The 22,004-nt window shown below is 37.6% G+C and overlaps 1 protein-coding gene across 2 annotated transcripts in view; it reads right to left on the reverse strand.

Moving 5' to 3' along the window:
* Positions 1–22,004, reverse strand: part of NLK (nemo-like kinase) — a 152,101-nt gene that overhangs the window by 27,592 nt on the left and 102,505 nt on the right. For both annotated transcript variants that reach the window (XR_001007935.1, XM_011997544.1), the window contains exons 4-5: positions 6,422–6,528; positions 4,084–4,169 (exon numbers count right to left, since the gene is read on the reverse strand). Coding sequence is in view for 1 of the 2 variants with exons in the window: in XM_011997544.1 (XP_011852934.1) it covers positions 4,084–4,169; positions 6,422–6,528 (193 nt within the window). In the remaining variant the exon portion in view is untranslated. The remainder of the gene's footprint in view (positions 1–4,083; positions 4,170–6,421; positions 6,529–22,004) is intronic.

Consider the following 22,004-nt stretch of genomic DNA (forward strand, 5'->3'; position numbering starts at 1 on the left):
TAATTTTTGTGTTTTTTTTTTTTTTGTAGGGATGAGGTTTTGCCATGTTGTCCAGGCTGGTCCTGAACTCCTGAGTTCAAGCAATCTGCTTGCCTCAGCCTCCCAAAGTGCTGGGATTACATGCGTGAGCTACTGCACCTGGCCAATTGCATACTTCTAGGTTTGATTTAGAGACCAACTGTTGGCCAGGCACAGTGGCTCATGCCTGTAACCCCAGGGATTGGGAGGCTGAGGTGAGAAGACTGCTTGAGAGATCAGGAGTTTAAGACCAGGCTGGACAACATAGCAAGATCTCAACTCTACAAAACAATTAAAAAAAAAAATAGCTGGGCATGGTGGTGTGCACTTGTAGTCCCAGCTATTCTGGAGGCTGAGGTGGGAGGACTGCATGAGCCCAGGAGTTTGAGACTACAGTGAGCTATTACTGTGCCACCACACTCCAGCCTGGGAGACAGAGTGAGATTGAGACCCTATCTTTAAAAAAAATTTAAAAACCATGACAAAACCAACTACTTTCAAGACTAGTTTATAGACAAAGATATCATAAGACAAAGGGGTGTATCTTGAAGGCTCCTTAGCGGAGACTATGCCTGTCGTCTTTATGAAATATATATAAATTTCTTTAAAGCAATGGGTTTCAAACTGACTCCAGTGGAATCTAGTTCTGACTTTAGGCATTCCATAAATATTATATCCAAACTTCACATGTACTTATCTATTTAAAATACAAATTCACACTCAAATGTATAAATACGTTAAAACGTAGTACACTGTAGAATACTAATGCTACTGGGTTCATTCATTTCTTCATGCCATACATATTTAAGTTAGTACTTGTTATATTACAGATGGTATGTTAGAATCTGGAGATACAGTAATAAGTAATAAAAACTGGTTAACTTCTATACAAACTTAGAAATAAATCTTTTCTTGCTATTTCTGCTCAACTGAAAAGTATGCTGAGGGTTACAAGGTGAGCTATTAATAAACAGCAGCAGTGCCACCGCCAGCAACTACTGCTTATCTTTAGGAATTAAAATTTTCTTGATATGGGGCAATCAAAACACAACAACTAGGAGCACTGAGGATGAGATCAGATAGTAATGGCCATCTAAACTCCAGTGTTCTCACTGATTAACTTTACAAGTCACAATATTGCAAGTGATAAAATACGATTTTAAATCTGTTTTCTAAATTGAAGTCCCCATATAAGATTTTATTTGAAAAAGAGTTCTGGCAGCTTAAAAAGAAAATCTGAAAACTCCGTTCTAAAGAAAACAAAATTTACTCCCCAATTTTTGGCAATCCCCTCTTTCTGATTTGAATCTACTATGTCTGGTTACATCAAATGAATTCAGATGTGTATGTAGGAATGAGTCAGTATGAAGCCACCATCTTAACAACTTAAGAATGCAGGAAAATTTTCCATACTATACAGATAAACCATATAACATAACAACAAAAGCCCAAGTTCATCAAATATGTTCAAACAACATATACATATATATTTTTTTGAGACAGTCTCACTCTGTCATCCAGACTGAAGTGCACTGACACGATCTCGGCTCACTGCAACCCCTGCCTCTCAGGTTCAAGCGATTCTCGTGCCTCAGCCTCCTGAGCAGCTGGGACTAGAGGCACGCGCCACCATGCCTGGCTAATTTTTATATTTTTAGTAGAGACAGGTTTTTGCCATGTTGGCCAGGCTTGTCTCAAATTCCTGGCCTCAAGTAATCCGCCCACCTCGGCCTTCCAGTGTTGGGATTACAGGCGTGAGCCACTGCGCCCGGCCAAAATAACATATAATATTTTTAAAACTCTATTACTTGGCCATGACTCTTGAGGGTATTTTAAAAAACTAAACCAACAAAAGGAAAGAACACAATTTTTTCTCGTATATGAAAAAAACCAACCAACCACCCATCCAACAAAAAATGACTTCTGTTATAAAGCAAATCCCTTATTAAAAACATCAGTATGATTTGTCATTTTTAGTAACTTATCTGGAAGACAACCTGAGTCCAAAATAGGAAGCTAACATGATCAGATAACTAAAAAAATTCCAGCAAAATTATCCATCTTGTGCTTAACAGGAAACAAAACACATTCACAATATGGAAGGATACCGATTTTTAAAAACGATTTTGTTATAATGATCTTCAATGTATTTGTATGTTTGAGAAGAAAGAACTAGCGTCTGTAGTCTAGCACTCTATTCTGGCTTTTTAAAAGTAGGCCTGTAAGATGAGTCAAAGGAGTGGAGCAAAATTGGTTTGTTCTGATTTGTGTGTTGTGTATTCATGAATGGCATTTTCCTTCAGTTGCCCATTCATACAGTCCGACGTCACAAAACCATAACAGACAATTTGGAAAATGAACTTCAAGCAGTTAATGGCATCAAACATGACAGGTCCTGCACAAAATCCTGTGTGAAGTCTTCCAATCAAAAACCAAAAGAAGAAGAAATTGGCTTAACCGGTCATAAGATTGATTAGGTATGAATAGGACAAAAAAATTTCTAACTTTAAGGTTTAAAATTTTTTTTTAAAATAAAAACAATTATGGGGATAAGTTGCAAGTTCTCTTTAAAAAGTGAAAAGGTGGCAGGAAAAACTCAATAACCTATAGAAGAAATACTTTAGATTTTGGGGGCAATTAACTTCTCTGTGGAAACAAAAGACTGAATTACAACATCAGCTATTTTTAGGGAAAATATGAAAAATAGGTGTTCGTCTTTCTAGAGCTAAAATAAGGGTGAAGGCTCTTCAAGGCTATAACGAAGGGAGAACTTTCATTCATAAGCAGTATCATCCACCAGCTTTTCAAGAGAACTGACCTACAGTTCAGAGATATCATTTAAAATAAAAAATGAATTTTATTTATACATTTGGTTTTATTACTTAGTTTAACCACCAGCAACCTAAGTAATAATGATAGTCTTGATTATTTTTAAAGTGGGTAACATTTTAAAAACTTATTTTTCTTCTCAAATATAGCAGTTAAAGGCCCTTATTTCCAATTTCTATTATGAGGAAAAATATAGTGGACCTCTCTCTATTCAAGAGTTCTGCCAATACACATCTGTATTAGAGGTAGGGAAATACAAATACGTGGACTTTGCTATTTGCAAGCCCCTTTTTAAATGAAAGACAATGGCTGTACTAGGGAAGAGAAGTAAAACTGAAACTGATGACTTGAAATTTTGGAACTACTAAATATAATTCTGTAACCAATTCCTCTTCAGAGGAATAATTAAGAATTGGCTACTATACATTATGGAAATACATTGAATAGGTGCCTATTACCCTTTTCTGGTTTGGCATTTTCACTTCTTTTTTTTTTTTTTTGGAGACAGGGTCTCACTCTGTCACCTAGGCTGGAGTGCAGTGGTGTGATCACAATTCACTGCAGCCTTGATGCTCTGGGCTCAGGCGATCCTCCTGTCTCAACCTTCTGAGTAGCTGGGACTACAGGCATGCACGACTATACCTGGCTAATTTTTGTATTTTTTATTGAGATGGGGTTTTGTTTGCCTAGGCTGGTCTTGCACTGCCGGGCTCAAGCAATCTGCCCGCCTCAGCCTCCCAAAATGCTGGAATTATAAGGCATGAGCCACCGTGTCTGGCCAGCACTATCACTTTTAAATATGTTTCTACTTCTGACTTTGCTACCTTGGTCAAACAGCATATAGAAATGTTAGCTGTGTAAAAATGTAGATGGTCTTCCTAAAAGTCACACTTCATTCTCTTATATAAACAGATGCTTGCTGTTCTAATATTTCTTCTGATATGTGCTTCTTTTAATAATGGAACAATCTGTAAAGGAGTCACCTTCTCTATTCTTTCTAGCTACACTGTAATTCCAATTTCAGAGTTTCTAAAACATAGGCAAACTATCATGAAAAGAACATGAGGCAGGACTACAAATTATTACTATGGCTATGAGTAGTGATATGGAGAAAACTGGGTTAACTTTTGGTAAAGTAATGGAAATGAACTTATTTCTTTCACAAAAATATGTTGTTCTTTAACCTGCCTTGACATTCTGATTTTTCCCAGGTATTTAAATAAACTGAAAAGCTACCTTTAGAACACAGTTGCTGTTCACAAGGAGATTCCCTGGCTTAATGTCTCGATGTAAAATGCCAGCTGAATGGAGATATTTCAAACCTGAAATAACAAACAGATTTAATTGCAGATATTTAATTCCTTTTACTCAACCAATAATTTTTTAAAAACCTTGGAAGAAAACAGTAGAGGATTTAAAATTGTTCCCTAAATAACTGCATAATGAACATTATTAAAAGCTAGTCTCACCTCAAAATACCATAATTTTGCTACAGTAAAAATGTCACCAAAGGTTTGCAAAGTGTAGAGATAATGTCTGTAATTTCAACAATTATGTAGGTTTAAATACAGATAAGCTTCTTAGGCACTCGAGTTAAGACCATACTAATAACCTTAGATTGCTAGTCAGTGTGGCTATTGGACTGCTGTTATTGATACTCTTAACCTGCAACTCGGAGCCTTCTCCAACAAAACAGTTTCCGTTAACCCACATGGAGCCTTTCCCAGGACAAGTGTTTCACTGGTAAGACAAAATTCAGGAACTTGCCCACACTGTCAGTAGTATTCTTTACCACTCAGAATCAGGAGGGTAATGAACCACTTTAAAAATATTTCTGACATCTTAGAAGACCAGTGCCTTCATTCAGTACTGCTAAAGGTCCCAGCCTCAACGTTGAGTCCTTTTTGTGTGCGTTTTTCCTTTTCTTTTCTTTTTTTTTTATTTGAGACAGGGTCTTACTCTGTAACCTAGGCAGGAGTGTGGTGGTATGATCACAGCTCACTGAAACCTCAACTTTCCTGGCTCAAGCCATGCTCCCACCTCAGGCTCCTGAGAAGCGGGAACTATGGGTATGTACCACCATATCCGGCTAATGGGCTGAGTCTTTTTTGGATAAAATGTAGCAAATCACATTTTTCACAAGTACAAAAAGAGCCAATATCTTCCCCATTTTCCCCTACCACAGAATATGAACAAATCTATTGGAGGTGAACATTTTTAGTTTTTTTGAGATGGAGTCTCACTGTGTCGCTCAGGCTGGAGTACAGTGACACGATCTCGGCTCACTGCAGCCTCCATCTCCCAGGTTCACTTGATTCTCCTGCCTCAGCCTCCCAAGTAGCTGAGACTACAGGCGAGCGCCACCATGCCCGGCTAAGTTTTGTATTTGTTTAAAGTAGAGTGTAGTTTTGCCATGTTGGCCAGGCTGGTCTTGAATTTCTGACCTCAGATGATCTGCCTGCCTCAGCATCCCAAAGTGCTGTGATTACAGGCATGAATCACCATGCCTGGCCTGGAGATGAGCTTTTTAGTTTTAATATTGCTTATGTGGCCAGGTGCAGTGGCTCACGTCTGTAATCCCAGACCTTTGGGAGGCTAAGGCAAGCGGATCACGAGCTCAGGAGATCAAGACCATCCTGGCTAATATGGTGAAACCCCATCTCTACTGAAAATACAAAAAAACTAGCTGGGCATGGTGGCAGGCATCTGTAGTCCCAGCTACTTGGGAGGCTGAGGCATAAGAATGGCGTGAACCTGGGAGGCAAAGCTTACAGTGAGCCGAGATTGTGCCACTGCACTCCAGCCTGGGCGACACAGTGAGACTCTGTCTGGGAAAAAAAAAAAAAAAAAGCTTATGTATTTTCATCCTTTTGGCATTTATTTTTCAATCGCTATAAAGAATCTCTTAATTCTATGAATTCTGGGGCGGGTGTGGGGGGAAGTATTTTACTTACTAGGTAAGAAAGCTGTTTTAGGCAAAATTCTCATGGACATACTTGATGGCCAGAAGTGTCAATAATGTTGGCCCAAATCCTTTCTCAGTCAAGTACGTGCTCTTTAATGAGCCAGTCGAGTTATTTAGCTGGCTCTGTTTATTGGTCTTCCTAATCTACTTTGGTTTTAAGGGTCATTTTGTTTCTCTGGAGTTGGCTTCAGGTATGCCAGCCAATACTCAGACAGGCCCACCTACTGTTGGCTTGCAGGACGGACGTCATCCATAGGGGATATAGTCACTTTTCACCTGAGTCGTCTGATGACACATATTCCTATTCCGTTGAAAACTAAAGGCTGTTTTGTGAACTTGTGACAAACCATCCTGCTTATTCACCTAGATTAGCCCACTCAACTGCCTAATGAATTTGACAGGGCTTTCTCTTTCATTACTGAAAACAAGAAATATTTGGCAACCCTAAAAAGCTTCTTCATTAACATTAAATATAGAAATTATAAAATATGCTTTGTCAAAAGAAAAAAGTCTTTAGAGAAGAAGAAAACCTTGGAAGGTCAGATTAAAGTCTAAATGAGAAGCAAAACATTTCATTTACAGCACCTTTTTCTTCATAAGAAATCTTACCTCGCAAAATCTGATAAAGAAAAACTTTGACATGATCTGAGCTGAGTGGTTGAGGAGAGACGATAATTTTATGTAGGTCACTCTGCATCAATTCTGTGACAACATATCTTGAAGTTTTAAGTTAAGGAGAGTTCAACGAATTCAGTCCCCTACCCCCTCAAAGTGGTGACCAGATCCAAAAAATAACTTCCATTCTCAAGGCTGGAAAAATGGGCAAAGAAAGCTTCTAGACAGCATGACATAGGTGAGAATTCCAGCCCTCACAAGATAAAACACTACTAAAATCAAAAGAACTTACATGTTTAAAAGTCAGCAGGAGTAAACGACCAAATGATTTCCTTATAATCAGCATTATAAAAGACAAAACCAAAGGTAAACATTTTAAATAACAGCCAGGCCAGGAAAAGTATGACGACCAAACAGTCTTGAGTTCTACTTAGACATGTTACAGGAATGTCCTCTGAATCCAAACAAATGGGGATTGGTGATCTCATCTTAGACCACCATGACACCAAATGGAAGAGATCACGACCTATCCAAGGGCCGTGGCTTGTTTCATTATAAAATATGGTATTCCTAAACACATGTAAAGTAATTAGTTAAGTCTCTCCACAATCTTAGTAATTTAGTTCTTTTATTATTTAACTTTGTATGTATTTATGAAACACCCCTCCCCACTACCACCAGTAGATTTTCAAGCTTCCTATACGTTGTACTCTGTTGTATGTCTAGGGTTTTGCTCAATGGACACGTGGCAGATGATTAAAGGCTGGAGCCTGGAGAGCCATGGAGATATGGAATCCAAGACTCTTGTGAAGCACCTGAGTGTTAGATACATTAGAGAAGCAAAAGTATGGTAAATCTTATAATTATAAAGTATTAAGTTTTCTTAAGGCAATTTCTAATTTAATGTTTTAGCAAAAACAAGTAGGAAAGGGGATAACTTGGGAACAGGGAGGAGAAATGATAACAGCCTTTGACAAAAGCAATTGAAAACTCCCTCCTCCTCGAGACATTTTTTCCAAATTGCTTTAGTCTCCTTTTTTCTTCAACCACTGTACATTGAAATGCCCCATGGCTGCTGGTCCTCAGTCCTCTTCCCTATCCATACTCATGGATACTTGGATCCAGTCCCATGTCTTCAAATAATATCCGTGCTGATGACTCCTAAATTTCTCTCTCTAGTTAATCTTCTTTCCTTAAGTGCAGACTTGTATATCAAACTGCCTATTATTTCCCCTGGATACCTAATTGACATTTCAAACTAACAAGTCCAAAACTGTCCAAATCTTTCTTAGTTGCTCGCACCACAAACCACATCAAGGAGTTATCCTTGACTCGCCCTTTCTCTTTCACTATACCTCCAATTTTCAGAAAATCCTTCAAAATTTAGCCAGAATTAACGCCACTTCTTATATCCACTGCTACTACTCTGGCCCAAGACTGCTATATTTCTAAAACACAGCAGCCAGGATAATTTTTTTTTACTATTATATTTTTTATTTTGCCTATATACTGAAATTTACTTTATTATATAGAAAATATAATTTTTAAGGCTTTATTAGACATTCTAAGATATTTTAGTCTTAGGTTTTATCATCCAGATTCTTTCCAAAGAAATATATTCTACTTCGTAATGAAAGTTAATAAGAAAATGATATTTGGCATGTAGGATTCACTTATAGGACAGTTTTCAGTGACATGTTAAAATTATTCTATAAAATGATGAAGAGTTAAATAATGACATCAGGGTTACAGTTTTTAATGTTTTTATTCAAACTATTTTTCTTAAAAAATTTTCAAACACACAAAAAATTACACAGAGATGACCCATATACACACTTACCACCTAGAATCTACACTGCATATTTTGCTATATTTGCTTTGTCACACATCTATCTATTGCTCTTTCCATCCATCAATTCATCCAAAACTGGATGCATGTCACAGAATGATCTTGTAGGATGAAGGCCAAATTATGTCATTTTTCTGCAAAAGCTTTCCATTTCATTTAAGAGCAAACGCCAGTCTTTAAAATGGTCTCACAGGCCATAAATCATTTGGCCTTCTTACTTCTCTGACCTCTTCTATTGTTTTCTTCCTGGATATTCTCTGAACGTACTAGACACACTCCAACCTTAGGCCTTAGCTATTCCCTCTTCACAGACTGTACTTCCTGACATCTATTTGTTAACTCTTTCACGTCCTTTGTGGTTTTGCTCCAATTTTATCTTTCAAATGAGGCCTACCTCAACCACTCTGACACTAGTCAGGTGTTGTATAATGATGTTTGGTTGATGATAGACCACATGTATAAAGGTGGTCCCATAGATTGTAACGGTGCTGAAAAGTCCTATTGTATTGCCTAGGGGTGTCTTGGTGACTAACCCTGTGTAGGCTTAAGCTAACGTATATGTTTGTGTCTTATTTTAAAAAGTGAAAAAGCAACTCAGACCTCAACTCTACAAAAAATTTAGCCAGGTGTGGTGGCTTGCGCCTGTAGTCCCAGCAGTTACTGAGAACATTGACGTGGAAGGATTACCTGACCCTGGGAGGTCAAGGTTGCAGTGAGCCATGACTGCACCACTGCAATCCAGCCTAGGCAACAGAGTGAGAAAAATAAATAAATAAAAAGAAAAAAATATTTTTATATAGCTGTACAATGTCCCTGTGTTTTAAGCTAAGTGTTAATACAAAAGAGTAAAATATTTAACAAAATTAAAAAGTTTAGAAAGTAAAACGTTACAGTAAGTAGGGTTAATTTATATTAAAGAAACATTAAAAAATAAACTTGGGGGGGGAGGAGGAAAAAAATAAACTTAGTGTAGCTTAACAGCACAGAGTTTATAAAGTCTATAGTAATGCACAGTAATGTTTTAGGCTTTCAGATTCACTCACCACTCACTGACACACCCAGAGCAATTTCCAGTTAAGTGCCCTATACAGGTGTACCATTTTTATCTTTTATATCATATTTTTACTGTACCTTTTCTATGTTCAGATACGTTTAGATATATAAATACTTATTGTGTTAAAACTGCCTACAGTATTCAGTACGGTAACAGGTTGTACACTTGTACAGGTTTGTAGCCTAGGAGCAATAGGTTATACCACACAGCTTAGATGTGTAATAGGCTAGACCATCTAGGTTTGTGTAACAACCTGTACTCCCTGTCTACTTGCTATCCCCTTGCACAGCTTTACTTTTTCTTCTTCCCTTAGTAGTTATTATCCTATAATTTCCTTATGTTTATTCTGTCTGTATTGCCAAGCCTGCACCATGAAGGCAAGGGTTTTTGTCTTTGTTCACAAATCTATCCCAAACTCTTCGAATAGTGTCTGCACATAGTAGATCCCTATAAATATTTGATGAATTAATGTATATTGAGTACCTGTTAGGTACTAGGTACTCTACTAAGTATTTTAAATATATAATCTCATCTAATTTTCACAGTTACTCTACAAGGTATGCAGTGGTACCCTAAATTTAGATAAAGAAACTGACATTAACAGAAGACAACCTGCCTATGGTTACATAGTAGTGAAGCTTTTAGATCTGATCATGTCTAACATTGCTTCAATGGTTCTATGCAATTTTGGATTTATCTTCTTTTCTTATTCTTTTTTTAAAGTAACATTTTTAAAAACTCTAATAAAGTAGGCCAGGTGGGTGGCTCATGCCTGTAACCCCAGCACTTTGGCAAGCCCAGGAGGGTGGACTGCTTGAGCCCAGGAGCTCGAGACCAGCCTGGGCAACATAGAGAAATCCCATCTCTATAAAAAATTCAAGAAATAGGTCAGGTGCGGTGGCTCACGCCTGTAATCCCAGCACTTTGGGAGGCTGAGGCAAGTGGATCACTTGAAGTCAGGAGTTTGAGACCAGCCTGGCCAACATGGTGAAACCGTCTCTCTACTAAAAATACAAAAACTAGCTTGATGTGGTGGCGGGTACCTATAGTCCCAGTTACTTGGAGGCTGAGGCAGGAGAACCACTTTAACACAGGAGGCAGAGGTTGCAGTGAGCTGAGATCGTGCCACTGCACTCCAGCCTGGGTGACAGAGCAAGACTTTGTCTTAAAAAAAAAAAATTTTTTTTAAGAAATAGATGAGCATTGTGGCTGGTGCCTGTAGTCCCAGCTACTCAGCAGGCTGAGGTGGGAGGATCACTTGAGCCCGGGAGGCAGGGGTTGCAGTGAGCCCTGATCTTGCCACTGCACTCCAGCCTGGGTAACAGAGTGAGACCCTGTCTCAAAAAAAACAAAAACCCCCACAACTATTACAAAATATACTAAATGTTCATTGCGTTCTTTATAGAATAATTTCAACTAATAAATGCAGAAACAATTATAGAATTAGGAAAAAAATCACGGTTTTGCAATCTCTGGAGCTAGGCACCATCAATGGCTGGTAAAATCACTTGAAAAGGATGAGTGTGAGACTGACATCACTTCAATCCACCACTCAATCTTAGCATAATTTAATGTGGAACAAGAATATTATGTTTGTGATATGCACAACACTGTCTAGAAGTATTCATGCCCCCAAAAACTTAATTTGAATGTAATCAATCATCTAGCTCTAATGACCAGTTAACTAGAAATATGTGGAATTAAAAAACAAGACATTAAGAAGAAGCAATCTGCTAAACACACAATGTGGACCACTCTTCAGGAAAAAATTATCTAACAAATCAATGACCATCCCCCTCCCACTGCCACAAAAAAAATGTGTGTTATGGGGTGAAGGGCAGGCAGAAATGTTTGGGATAAGAGACTCAAGAGACATAATAACCATACATACATGTGAACTTTGTTTAGATCCTTATTCAAAAAGTGACTCTTGAGGCAATCAGAGAACAGATATTAAGGAATTAGCTAATTTTATTAGGTGTGATAATGGCATAATGGGTTTTCAAGATACTTATCTGTTAGAAATTCACATTTAAGTATTTATAGGTGGGATAATGTGATGTTTGGTTGTCTACTTTAAAATACTCCAGCCCTCCTTTCCCTTCCCCTCAATAAAAAGGAATACAGGAAATGAGATTGGCAAAATGATTAAATATTGTTAAAGCTGAGCATGAGGTACATAAGTTATATACTTACATACTACTACCTCTCATATTTTTGTATATATTTTTGCATATTTTGTATATATTTTTATATATTTTGAAAATTTCCATAATAGTTTTCTTAAACTTCATTGTAGAAAATGTAAAATATATTTAAAAAGCAAGAATATTAAAAATATCCAGAATTCTACCTCTTTGGGTGAACTATAACATTTTGATGAAAATAATCTGCATGAGTACATGCATATATATTTAAAATAAAACTGGTATTATATACATTGTTTCTTTTTTTTAATACTTTAAGTTCTAGGGTACATGTGCACAATGTGCAGGTTACATATACATGAGCCATGTTGGTTTGCTGCACCTATCAAATCGTCATTTACATTACGTATTTCTTCTAATGCTATCCCACCCCCAGCCCCCCACCCCTTGACAGGCCCTGGGGTGTGATGTTCCCTGCCCTGTGTGCAAGTGTTCTCATTGTTCAATTCCCACCTATGAGTGAGAATATGCTGTGTTTGGTTTTCTGTCCTTGTGACAGTTTGCTGAGAATGATGGTTTCCAGTTTCATCCATGTCCCTGCAAAGGACATGAACTCATCCTTTTTTATGGCTGCATAGTATTCCGTGGTGTATATGTGCCACATTTTCTTAATCCAGTCTATCACTGATGGACATTTGGGTTGGTTCCAAGTCTTTTGCTATTGTGAATAGCAAAAGTGCCACAATAAACATATGTGTGCATATGCCTTTATAGCAGCATGATTTATAATCCTTTGGGTATATAACCAGTAAAGGGATCGCTGGGTCAAATGGTATTTCTAGTACTAGATCCTTGAGGAATCACCACACTGTCTTCCATAATGGTTGAACTAATTTATACTCCCACCAACAGTGTAAAAGCATTCCTATTTCTCCACATCCTCTCCAGCATTTGTTGTTTCCTGACTTTTTAATGACTTTTTAACTTTTCTGTTGCCTGTTCTTTTAATAAAATGTAAGGATCTAGACACAAAACAAGCAAAGGAATCCCTTGCTTATCGCATTCAATGGTCTAATAATGCAGAATTTTAATGACTGCATAGTGTTCTAACGTGTGGATATATTATAATTCATTTAACCAAGTGATCATTGTTAAAAAGCTATTTCTAATTTTACTTTTTACTATTTTATTTTTTGAGATGGAGTCTTGCTCTGTCACCCAGGCTGGAGTGGAGTGCCGTGATCTCGGCTCAGAATTCTGCAGCCTCCATGTCCCAGGTTCAAGCGATCCTCGTGCCTCAGCCTCCCGAGTAGCTAGCATTAGAAGCGCACACCACTGTGCCTGACTAAATTTTTGTATTTTTAGTAGAGATGGGGTTTCGTCATGTTGGCCAGGCTGGTTTTTAACTCCTGACCTCAAGTGATCTGCCCACCTCAGTATCCCAAAGTGCTGGGATTACAGGTGTGAGCCACTGAGACTGGCCTATTTTTAACTATTTTAAATAACCTTGAGATAAACATCCTATACATAGAATTTTATGTGGATCTGAGGATATTGTATATACTTTTAAAAAGTTTTAAAATACTGTAAACTCCATGATATTATATATATTCTTTTATATCATTTTACATGCTTAAATAGTACTCCATTTTACATAATATGTTAGGAGTTAAGTCATCTCCTGCCACTGGATGTTTACAATATTATTGTTTCACTATTATGTAGCTCTGTGGGAGTGCTTAGAGCTTTAAGGTATTATTTCATGAGGAACCCTCAATTATATACAGATCCTCCTTCCTGGGTCAAGCATTTATTCAGAAGAGTTCTCCAATCTTCCTTCTTAGGATGAATAGGTCAGGCTGACAGAATTCTATGTTAGTGGGTGTCCAGGGAATAAACTTTTAGTCTCCAGCAGGGTGGGGGAAGATCTGAGCATCTTACTACTTCTAAAACAGTCTTGCAACCAATCCGATGTTTAGGCCCACCTGTATCCCCACTTTCTGAGATAATTGATGCCTCTAATTCCTGAGACTTTCTGACATTCTGTAGCAAGAACCAACCTGTTTCTGGGTTCTCATTACTGCCACCTTAGATTTCTGCCTTTTCTAGTCTGAATTTTTAACCCTTTAGTGAAATTTAAGGGGACTACAGGAAGGAATGGTAGTAAAGATTTATGTTTTATCCACTGTGTTTTAAGGATGAAAACTCTTTACATGTTTATTGGCCACACATATGTGTGACCATGAAAGACAGAAAAAGAAAAAAAAAAGGAAAAGCAAGAGAGCAAACTGTTCCTGTCCTTTGCTCAATTTTCTACAGGGGTGATAATTTTTTTGTAATACTGCTTCTCATAGTAAGGATATTAACCTGCTAGTATGTACTGAAAATTTCTTTTCCACTAGGAAGTCACAGGATGGTGATATAAAAAAACTGCTGCTTGCACCTTTAAGTCTTAATCAGAAGTCCCAATATTCCTGAGTTGCACTGGTTCCAGAATTCTCAAGGGAGAGGAAACAAAGGACCATTACACAGAAAAAACCCAAACAACAAAACAAAAACAAAAATTTCACAATTGCCATCCCTGTATTAAGTGTTTTGTTATGTTCTGAGTATCTGTGTCTTCCCAAAAATTCATAGGGTGAAATGCTAACCCCCAAGAAGATGTGATTAAGAGGTGGGACCTTTGGGAGGTGATTAGGTCATGAGGGGAGAGCCTCTCTATAAAAAGAGGCCTAATGGAGTTTGTCAGTCCTTTCCACAATGTTAGGTTATAGTTAAAGACTGTCAACTAGGAAATGGGCCCTCAGCAGACACCAAATCTGCCAGTACTGTGATTTTGGACTTCCCAGCCTCCAGAACTGTCAGAAATAAATTAGTGTTGTTTATAAACCACTCAGTTTACGGCATTTTATTATAGCAGAATGGATGGACTAAGACAGTTATCAACTTGAGCTTTTTTTTTCTTGAGGCGGAATTTCACTCTTGTTGCCCAGGCTGGAGCGCAATGGCATGATCTCAGCTCACCACAACCTCCACCTCCCAGGTTCAAGCTATTCTCCTGCCTCAGCCTCCTGAGTAGCTGGGATGACAGGCATGTGCCACCACGCCCGGCTAATCTTTATCTTTTTAGTAGAGATAGGGTTTCTCCATATTGGTCAGGCTGGTATTGAACTCCCGACCTCAGGTGATCTGCCTGCCTCGGCCTCTCAAAGTGCTGGGATTACAGGTGTGAGCCACCGGGCCTGGTTGAGCTCTTATACAGGAAAAAAAAAAAATAATAATAATCCTGAAGTACCAATGGCCAGGCATGGTGGCTCATGCCTGTAATCCCAACATTTTGGGAGGTCAAGGCATAAGGATTACTTAAGCTCACCAGTTCAAGACCTGCCTGGGCATCTTAACGACATCCTGTCTCTATAAAAAAAATAAAGTTAGCTGGGCACGGTGGCATGCATCTGTAGTCCCGGCTGAGGTGGGAGGATCACTTGAGCCTAGGAGATCGACGCTGCGGTGAGCCATGATTGCACCACTGCACTCCCACCTGGGTGACAGAGTGAGTCCCTGTCTCAAAAAAAAAGTATAAAGCATTTATGTGTATGGGATGTCAGTCAGATCTGCTGAGTTTATTGACTTTTTTTTTTTGCTTTTGCCAGGATTGAAGAGTTCTTCCATGGATGTGAAGAACAGATTATATTCTATTCTACTTCACATATCTTCAAAATTGGCAGCCAAGTTGTGATGCCAGAATCCTTACTGTTAGTAGTGACAGTTGGTAAGCTCGCAAGCAGCGGAGAGAAAACATCTTAATTTTCAAGTTTATCAGGTTGAAATCACAGTGCTGGCACTTGGAAAATCTTGCTTTGACTTATAAATTTATAAATGAAATAAACTGATACAAAAGCCAAAAACAGAGAATAAGCATGAAATAATGTCATATGCTTTCTTCTAACAGTGACTACATTTTCAAAGAAAGGAGAAAATGGAAAACTGACTGGAGGGAGTACTATTCTAAGCAGATATTTTATAACTAAGTACTCATTTCAGAAAAAGAAATCTGACATTTCATCTAGCATTATGAAACCTATCAGGTCAGGGTGTTGCTCACCCTATACCTGCTGGATTTGAATGGACAAACTGAACTATTTTTGACCAACAATAACACTTTCATATGATTCAACACTGAGCAAAGTATTACCAGATATCAAAAAACTGAAAAGGTATTCAAAATGAATATAGAGCATGATTTCAAATGGTAAGTCAATTCCTTCATACTAAGACCACATACACACATGCATAATTTCTCACAAAACATAAACTAGCAGGCCTTCTGCTAAGCACAAATGACTACATCACTATGTCACTATCTTCAGGATCCATGAACTTCAAAAACCTTTCATTCAACCTTCTATGATCTATTATAATATTTAAGAAAGGAGAGTTTAAAATAATGCTACTTTTATATCTCTGCTTCTTGAGAAGATGACAGGTTGGGTTAAAAAAGAATAGGGGCAGGTTAATTAACTTTAATTAACTGGAAAGTTCAGGGCAGAATACATAGAGCTCCTGTCTACCTCTACCATTTCCCATTTACCCTTGTGCAGAAATGCTTTCCCTTTCTTTAGTATCTTTTAAACATAAAAGACTGGAAAATTTTAAATATAGGATTTTTATAAAGTGATTAAAACAGCCACTTTGCAGAGAACACGTTTTGTCAAGTTTTAGTTTAGCAAAGTAAATTCTTAGGGGAAATACATTTTTCACTCCATGAATAATGCAGTGTTTTTCTTTATAGAAAACAATGTAACAACCAGGCCAACATTTTAAAATTTTCTTTGGAAAATAATTCCTGAATTTGAAGCTCTAACAATATAGCTTCAAAAATTCAGAAGCAATACACACCACCTTATGATACGGTTTTTACTTTGCTCTAGCAGAAATCCTCTGAAGTCTCAATCCCCAGCATAATGTCTCCCAGATGTCTCAACTAGTTGCCATGCCAACTAAAGCAGCTTAAATTAAATGAGGTCCTGAAAAGGCACCTGCATCACTCCAGGTCTGTTGCACATTAAATAAAGCTCTCTTGACAGGGATTCAGAGGTGCCATTAACTTGAACAGCATCTATCTGATTATTGTTTCTGAGAAATTTAACGAGGGTCTCCAAACAAGAGTGAAAACAGGGTGCTCCTTCCCTCTGCCAGTCTTTCTAAATGGGACAGCCACTCCAACAGCTGGTGCACCCACTGGGTCAATGAATTTGCTATGGCCCTTTAAGTTACCATTGGATGAAGATAAACTATAGGACCAAAGTTAAGGCTTTCAGAAGAATATGAGCAGATTAACCACCTCTCCTATTTAAACGTGCCATTGAAAATATGATTGTTAAAAACACACTGTGCATGGTATGCCAACCTCAAAGTGATTTGAACAGCCCTACTATAAAACAAATTGCTGCTGATTGCAGCAATTAGTTAAGTAGCTCCATGAAATATGGATTCCAAATGTACTGATTTGCTTAAAAAAAAAAAAAACCTGAAAGATGCAAATGTTTTGGTGGGGGTGGGGGAGGAGGGTAGCTCTGATGTCTCAGGTACCCAAGAGAAATAACAATGTCTCTGTATTGTTTTAAAGAGTTAATTTTTAAAAATAATATTTCGAGCTTTTTTACTGCTTTTTCATGTTAGTCACTGGAGAATATCACTTAAAAGAAACACAAACTTGGGCTAGAGAGGTTAGATTCTTTACCCAAGGTCACATTCCCAGTCAGTAAAAAGCCAAGACTAGCTCAGGTTTCCTGACTCCTCATCTAGTGCTCTCTCCACTCCCGCCAAGCTGTTTCCCATGGAAACTTGCCTTTACAGGTCTGCTATTCCAATTTCTTAACCAAATATCACCACCATATGCAGGTTTCTATGAAACAAAAAACAGTTGAATTATTCTTAATTATGGGCTATGAGGAGAAGAAAAGGAGAAAGGATGTTAATATTTGAAGCTACTATGTGCCACTTCATATGTGATCTCATTTAATCTTCATAACACCTACTTTATAGCTGCTATATTTCTATTTAAGAAATAAGCACACTGAGGCTGAGAGAGGTTAAGCTGCTCTACACAGTTTCCATTTAAATCTAGACTGTAATGATTCTGAAGTCTGACCCTTTCCATGAAGTTATATTACCTCTATTTGTTTACTATTAAAAGAGAAAACGAAATACATGAGACTGCCATTACTTAAATGTTGCAAAAACCAGGCTTCAAGCAAAATCAGAAAATCAATATTGTATTACATAATGTGGTATTCCCTCCCTTGCCATGTTTTTTCCAAATGAGAAGTCACTGTCTTCATTCTTCAACAAATTTTGAATAGCAGCATGTACAAGATGCCAATCTAGACACTAGAAATGCAGTGGTGTACAAGACAGCCCACTGCTTTCACTGAGAAACTCAACAGCCTAACAAGGGAGACAGACAATTAAACAAGCAACTGCAATTCACTCAAAGATTACAACACTGTTACGGCTATTCATCTCATAAAGTTCCTTAGGTTCGAATTGAATAAGCCAGACTTGCCATCATAGAGCCACCAGGAAGAAAAGCAACAAAGTTGCACAACAAATATATATTCTTCTAAAGAGATAAATCTCTAAATTAGAATTACTAATTTCCAATAACTAAAGAGATTTCAACAAGTGAGAAACCATCAAAAAAAAGCTTTCTTCAGCACCTACAAATTACTGCATCAGATGTGCAAACTAGTTGGCAATTTATCTGTACTGTATAAAAAACATATACACTCATATTTGGTTTCCTAAAATGGTTCATCCTTAACAATTTATTTAAGCCAGGCACAGTGACTCATATCTATTAACCCGGCATTTTGGGAGACCGAGGCAGGAAGATCGCTTATGGTCAGAAGTTCGAGACCAGCCTGGGCAACATAAAGAGATCTTGTCTCTACAAAAAAATTTAAAAATTAGCTGGCTGTGGTGGTGCGCACCTGTATTCCCAGCTACTTGTGCCTAAGGTGAAAGGATTTTAAGTTTAAGCTCAGGAGTTCGAGGCTGCAGTGAGCCCTGATTGCCACAGTACTCCAGCCTTGGCGACAGAGCAAGACCCTGTCTCAAAAAAAAAAAAAAAAAGTTTTTTATAAACAACATGAAAAGTAATAAAAATAAAATGAACATTTATTGAGTGCTCACTATTTGCAAGACACTTCTTTAAGTACTTTATATGAACTATTTCATGAATCCCCATAACACAAATAGCAAGTTATGCTAAAAAACTAATTTTTCTCTTTTTGAGGTTTAGTATTTCCTTTCGGAAGAAATTGAATCCAAAGACACCTGAAGTAACTGCTCAATCCACCCAAGTACTTTTATTCATTTCTTCCAGCACCTGAATTTTAGTTTTAGTTCTGTTACTGGCAGAACACAACCACAAATAAGAAATAATCCCACATTTGCAGAGGATTTATCTGTTTGCTGAAAAGTATTTTTGAGCTTACCATGCCACTTTTAACATAGGTCACCTCATTTAATCCTTATAACAACATGTGGCTATTTCCACATAATAAGTCTAAACTGCTAGTGAAGAAATGTCTGACAAATAATGATAACCTTTTGGCCAATGACTTAAAAATAAAAAGGATAAAAAAATCAAGAGGCAAATTTTGCTACCTCATTCTCTTTATCTCAGTGTCTCTTTCCACCTCCTGAGTATTTACTTCCTTCAAGTCTTTTACCTCTTACCCTTCTTTAGTCAAATTATAAAAATAATCTTGACAATACAAGAAACATTTTCCCTGCACTTATGAATCATATATGCTTAAATAGCTTCATATCCCCTCATATTTTTTAAGTGCATGAGAACTAAAAAGTTAGTGTATACATACGTATAAATGTTTATATGTATGTGTACAAAAGAAAAGGAACTCCTGGCTACTTTTATGTGTGTAGGGGGGGTACAGGGCTTGGACTAGTAGCCCTTTACAGATTTGTTTTTAAAGTCTAAATTAGAGATTGCTGGAAATATAGGACAGGCCTTTGATGGTAGATAAAAGTTAAAAATATAAGTTTGGGAATAATTAGATAGTGTAAAAAATAACAATTTCTACTTTCTACTAAACGAAATATGCCACAGTGAGGTATTTATTTGCATTTGGTTACAATCTTCTTTTTATTCGCATAAAAGTTTATCTTAAAAATATTTTTTCCATTTCCTTCCTTTTATTAAAAAACTTGGATATTAAAATTATGGAAGCCTGTCACCATTAATGGGTTTCAAATTCAACCTTAAAAACATGACGTTCTTTAGAATAATGCAACCAGTGTCAGCAGCTGAACTGTTAGTGGACAGTGCCCAAATATAATAAGCAGATTCCCACAAAGTTTGCTGAGAAGAAAACGTTTTCATGGAGGACAGAATTTGAGGCAAGAAAAAGCAAGAAATGAGACATCTTCTGAAGATCAAGGACATTAGATGGGAACATATTAGAGATATCAAAAAGGGAGAGAACAAAGAGGGGTGCTTAAAATTAAAAATAGGCCTGTACAATTTTCTCTGATGCAAAAAAGATTATGGGCAAGAAGACCAGGAAACTAATCTATAGCCTGGCAGCCATCTACACCTCAATGATAAGCCTCTCCTGACCTCTTGCTCCAATTAAAGCAGATCTGTACCATGATCAATATTTGTTTAACCCACCTCTATGATGCTGCATCTATTTTAGGAAGTAATTTAAGAATGCATGATAATCAGCCTCACACCAGAAATACTGACTACCCCAACTGTCAAAGGTAATTCTTCAGAAAAAGCTACACAGTCACCACAGAAACAAATGCTGACATCAAATTCTGACCTTCAATTACAAATAAGATGATTGAGTACTTTTCTGTTTTTAGGAAGTCATGATTACTCAGGCAGTCTCAGAGCCTGCAGGACTGGTGCCAACAGCATCTTTGTTTAACCATCATCATTAGCATCAATAAACACTGACTGGGTACTAAGTGGGTGTAGAGAACATGTTAATTCAATGACAAGACAGAGAAAAAAGATGGATGAACGCAAGGCAATAGCCAAGAGGTTGGAAAAAGACTGACATTGACATGTAAAAATCAAGGAGAGGGCAAGAAGGCGCAAAAATATTTTAATGTAAATGAACAAAGTCGTCTGACTGAAAAACAGCTTAAATTTACTGAAATTTTCTGTGTTAGGCATCCAGCTTTAAATTTATTTTGCCTCACCTACTCCTAATTACTGTAAGAAGTAAGTCCCATTATGGGTTCCCATTATATAGATGAGCAAAGAGGTTTAGCGAGGTAAAGAAATTAATCAAAGGTCTTAGCTAGCGTGCAGTGGACATGGCACTAGATCACAGCCCTTGTTCTTGTACTCTGTCCTTCAAAAGATAAAGCAAACTTCAAAAATAGAAAACTAAAGGAAGAGGTAACAACAAAACAATTCTACTTTACAGGGAGAAGGCCTGGAAATTGATTTTAAATGAGGAGTTAACAGGTTCAGCAGTGGGAGGTGGTGTGTTTGTTGTAGGCTTTGGAATCAAAACGACCAAGGTTAGAATCTTGACTCTGCCACTTAGTAGCCTTATAACATTAGGCAAGTTAAATAACTTCTCTGAGTCTGTTTCTGCATTTATAAAACAGGTACAGGGACACCTACTACACAGAGTTACTGCTAGGATTTAGAATCACATATAAATGCCTGGCACACAGAAAATGAATTAGGTGGTAGCTGCTATCATCATCATCATCATCATCATCATCATCATCATCATCATCATAATATGAGGGAGGAGGAGAAATGAGTTTTTTTTACACATCAATACATGCTAGGTGGTATGCCAAATGTTCTACATATGTTAATTCATTTATTCCTTAAAAATAGCTCTGTAAGAATATCATCTCCATTACCATTGAGGAAACTGAGGCTTAGGGAGGAGTATCAAATAGCTTTTTGAAAGTCAAAAAGCTAGTAAGTGGAGGAAAAAAATCAGGATTTGAACTCAGTGCTGCCTAATATCAAAGTCCATAGGCTTTTTCAAACTGTATGATTGTGCCTCTATTTCTTTCCAACATTCTCTCCAGGGAAAAAAACAAAAGAATATAAGGAACAAAGAAATTGGTGACCACTCAAAAAAGCTCCTTTTGGCCTGGTACAGTGGCTCATGCCTGTAATCCCAGCACTTTGGAAGGCTGAGATGGGTGGATCACCTGAGATCAGGAGTTCAAGACCAGCCTGGCCAACACGGTGAAACTCTGTCTCTACTAAAAAATACAAAAATTAGCCAGGTGTGGTTGCGGGCACCTGTAATCCCAGTTAGGAGGCTGAGGCAAGAGAATCCCTTGAACCCTGGAGGCAGAGGCTGCAGCGAGCCAAGATCATGCCACTGAACTCCAGCCTGGGGTGACAGAGTGAGACTCTGTCTTTTTAAAAAAAAAAAATAAAAATAAGATAGGCTCCTCTGCTCCTGTTTCATCATCCAGCCCTCTGGCTTTCTTCCTCCTGGTTGCACA

Source organism: Mandrillus leucophaeus, unplaced genomic scaffold (assembly GCF_000951045.1).
Source record: "Mandrillus leucophaeus isolate KB7577 unplaced genomic scaffold, Mleu.le_1.0 Scaffold541, whole genome shotgun sequence".
NCBI classification, from domain to species: Eukaryota; Metazoa; Chordata; class Mammalia; order Primates; family Cercopithecidae; genus Mandrillus; species Mandrillus leucophaeus.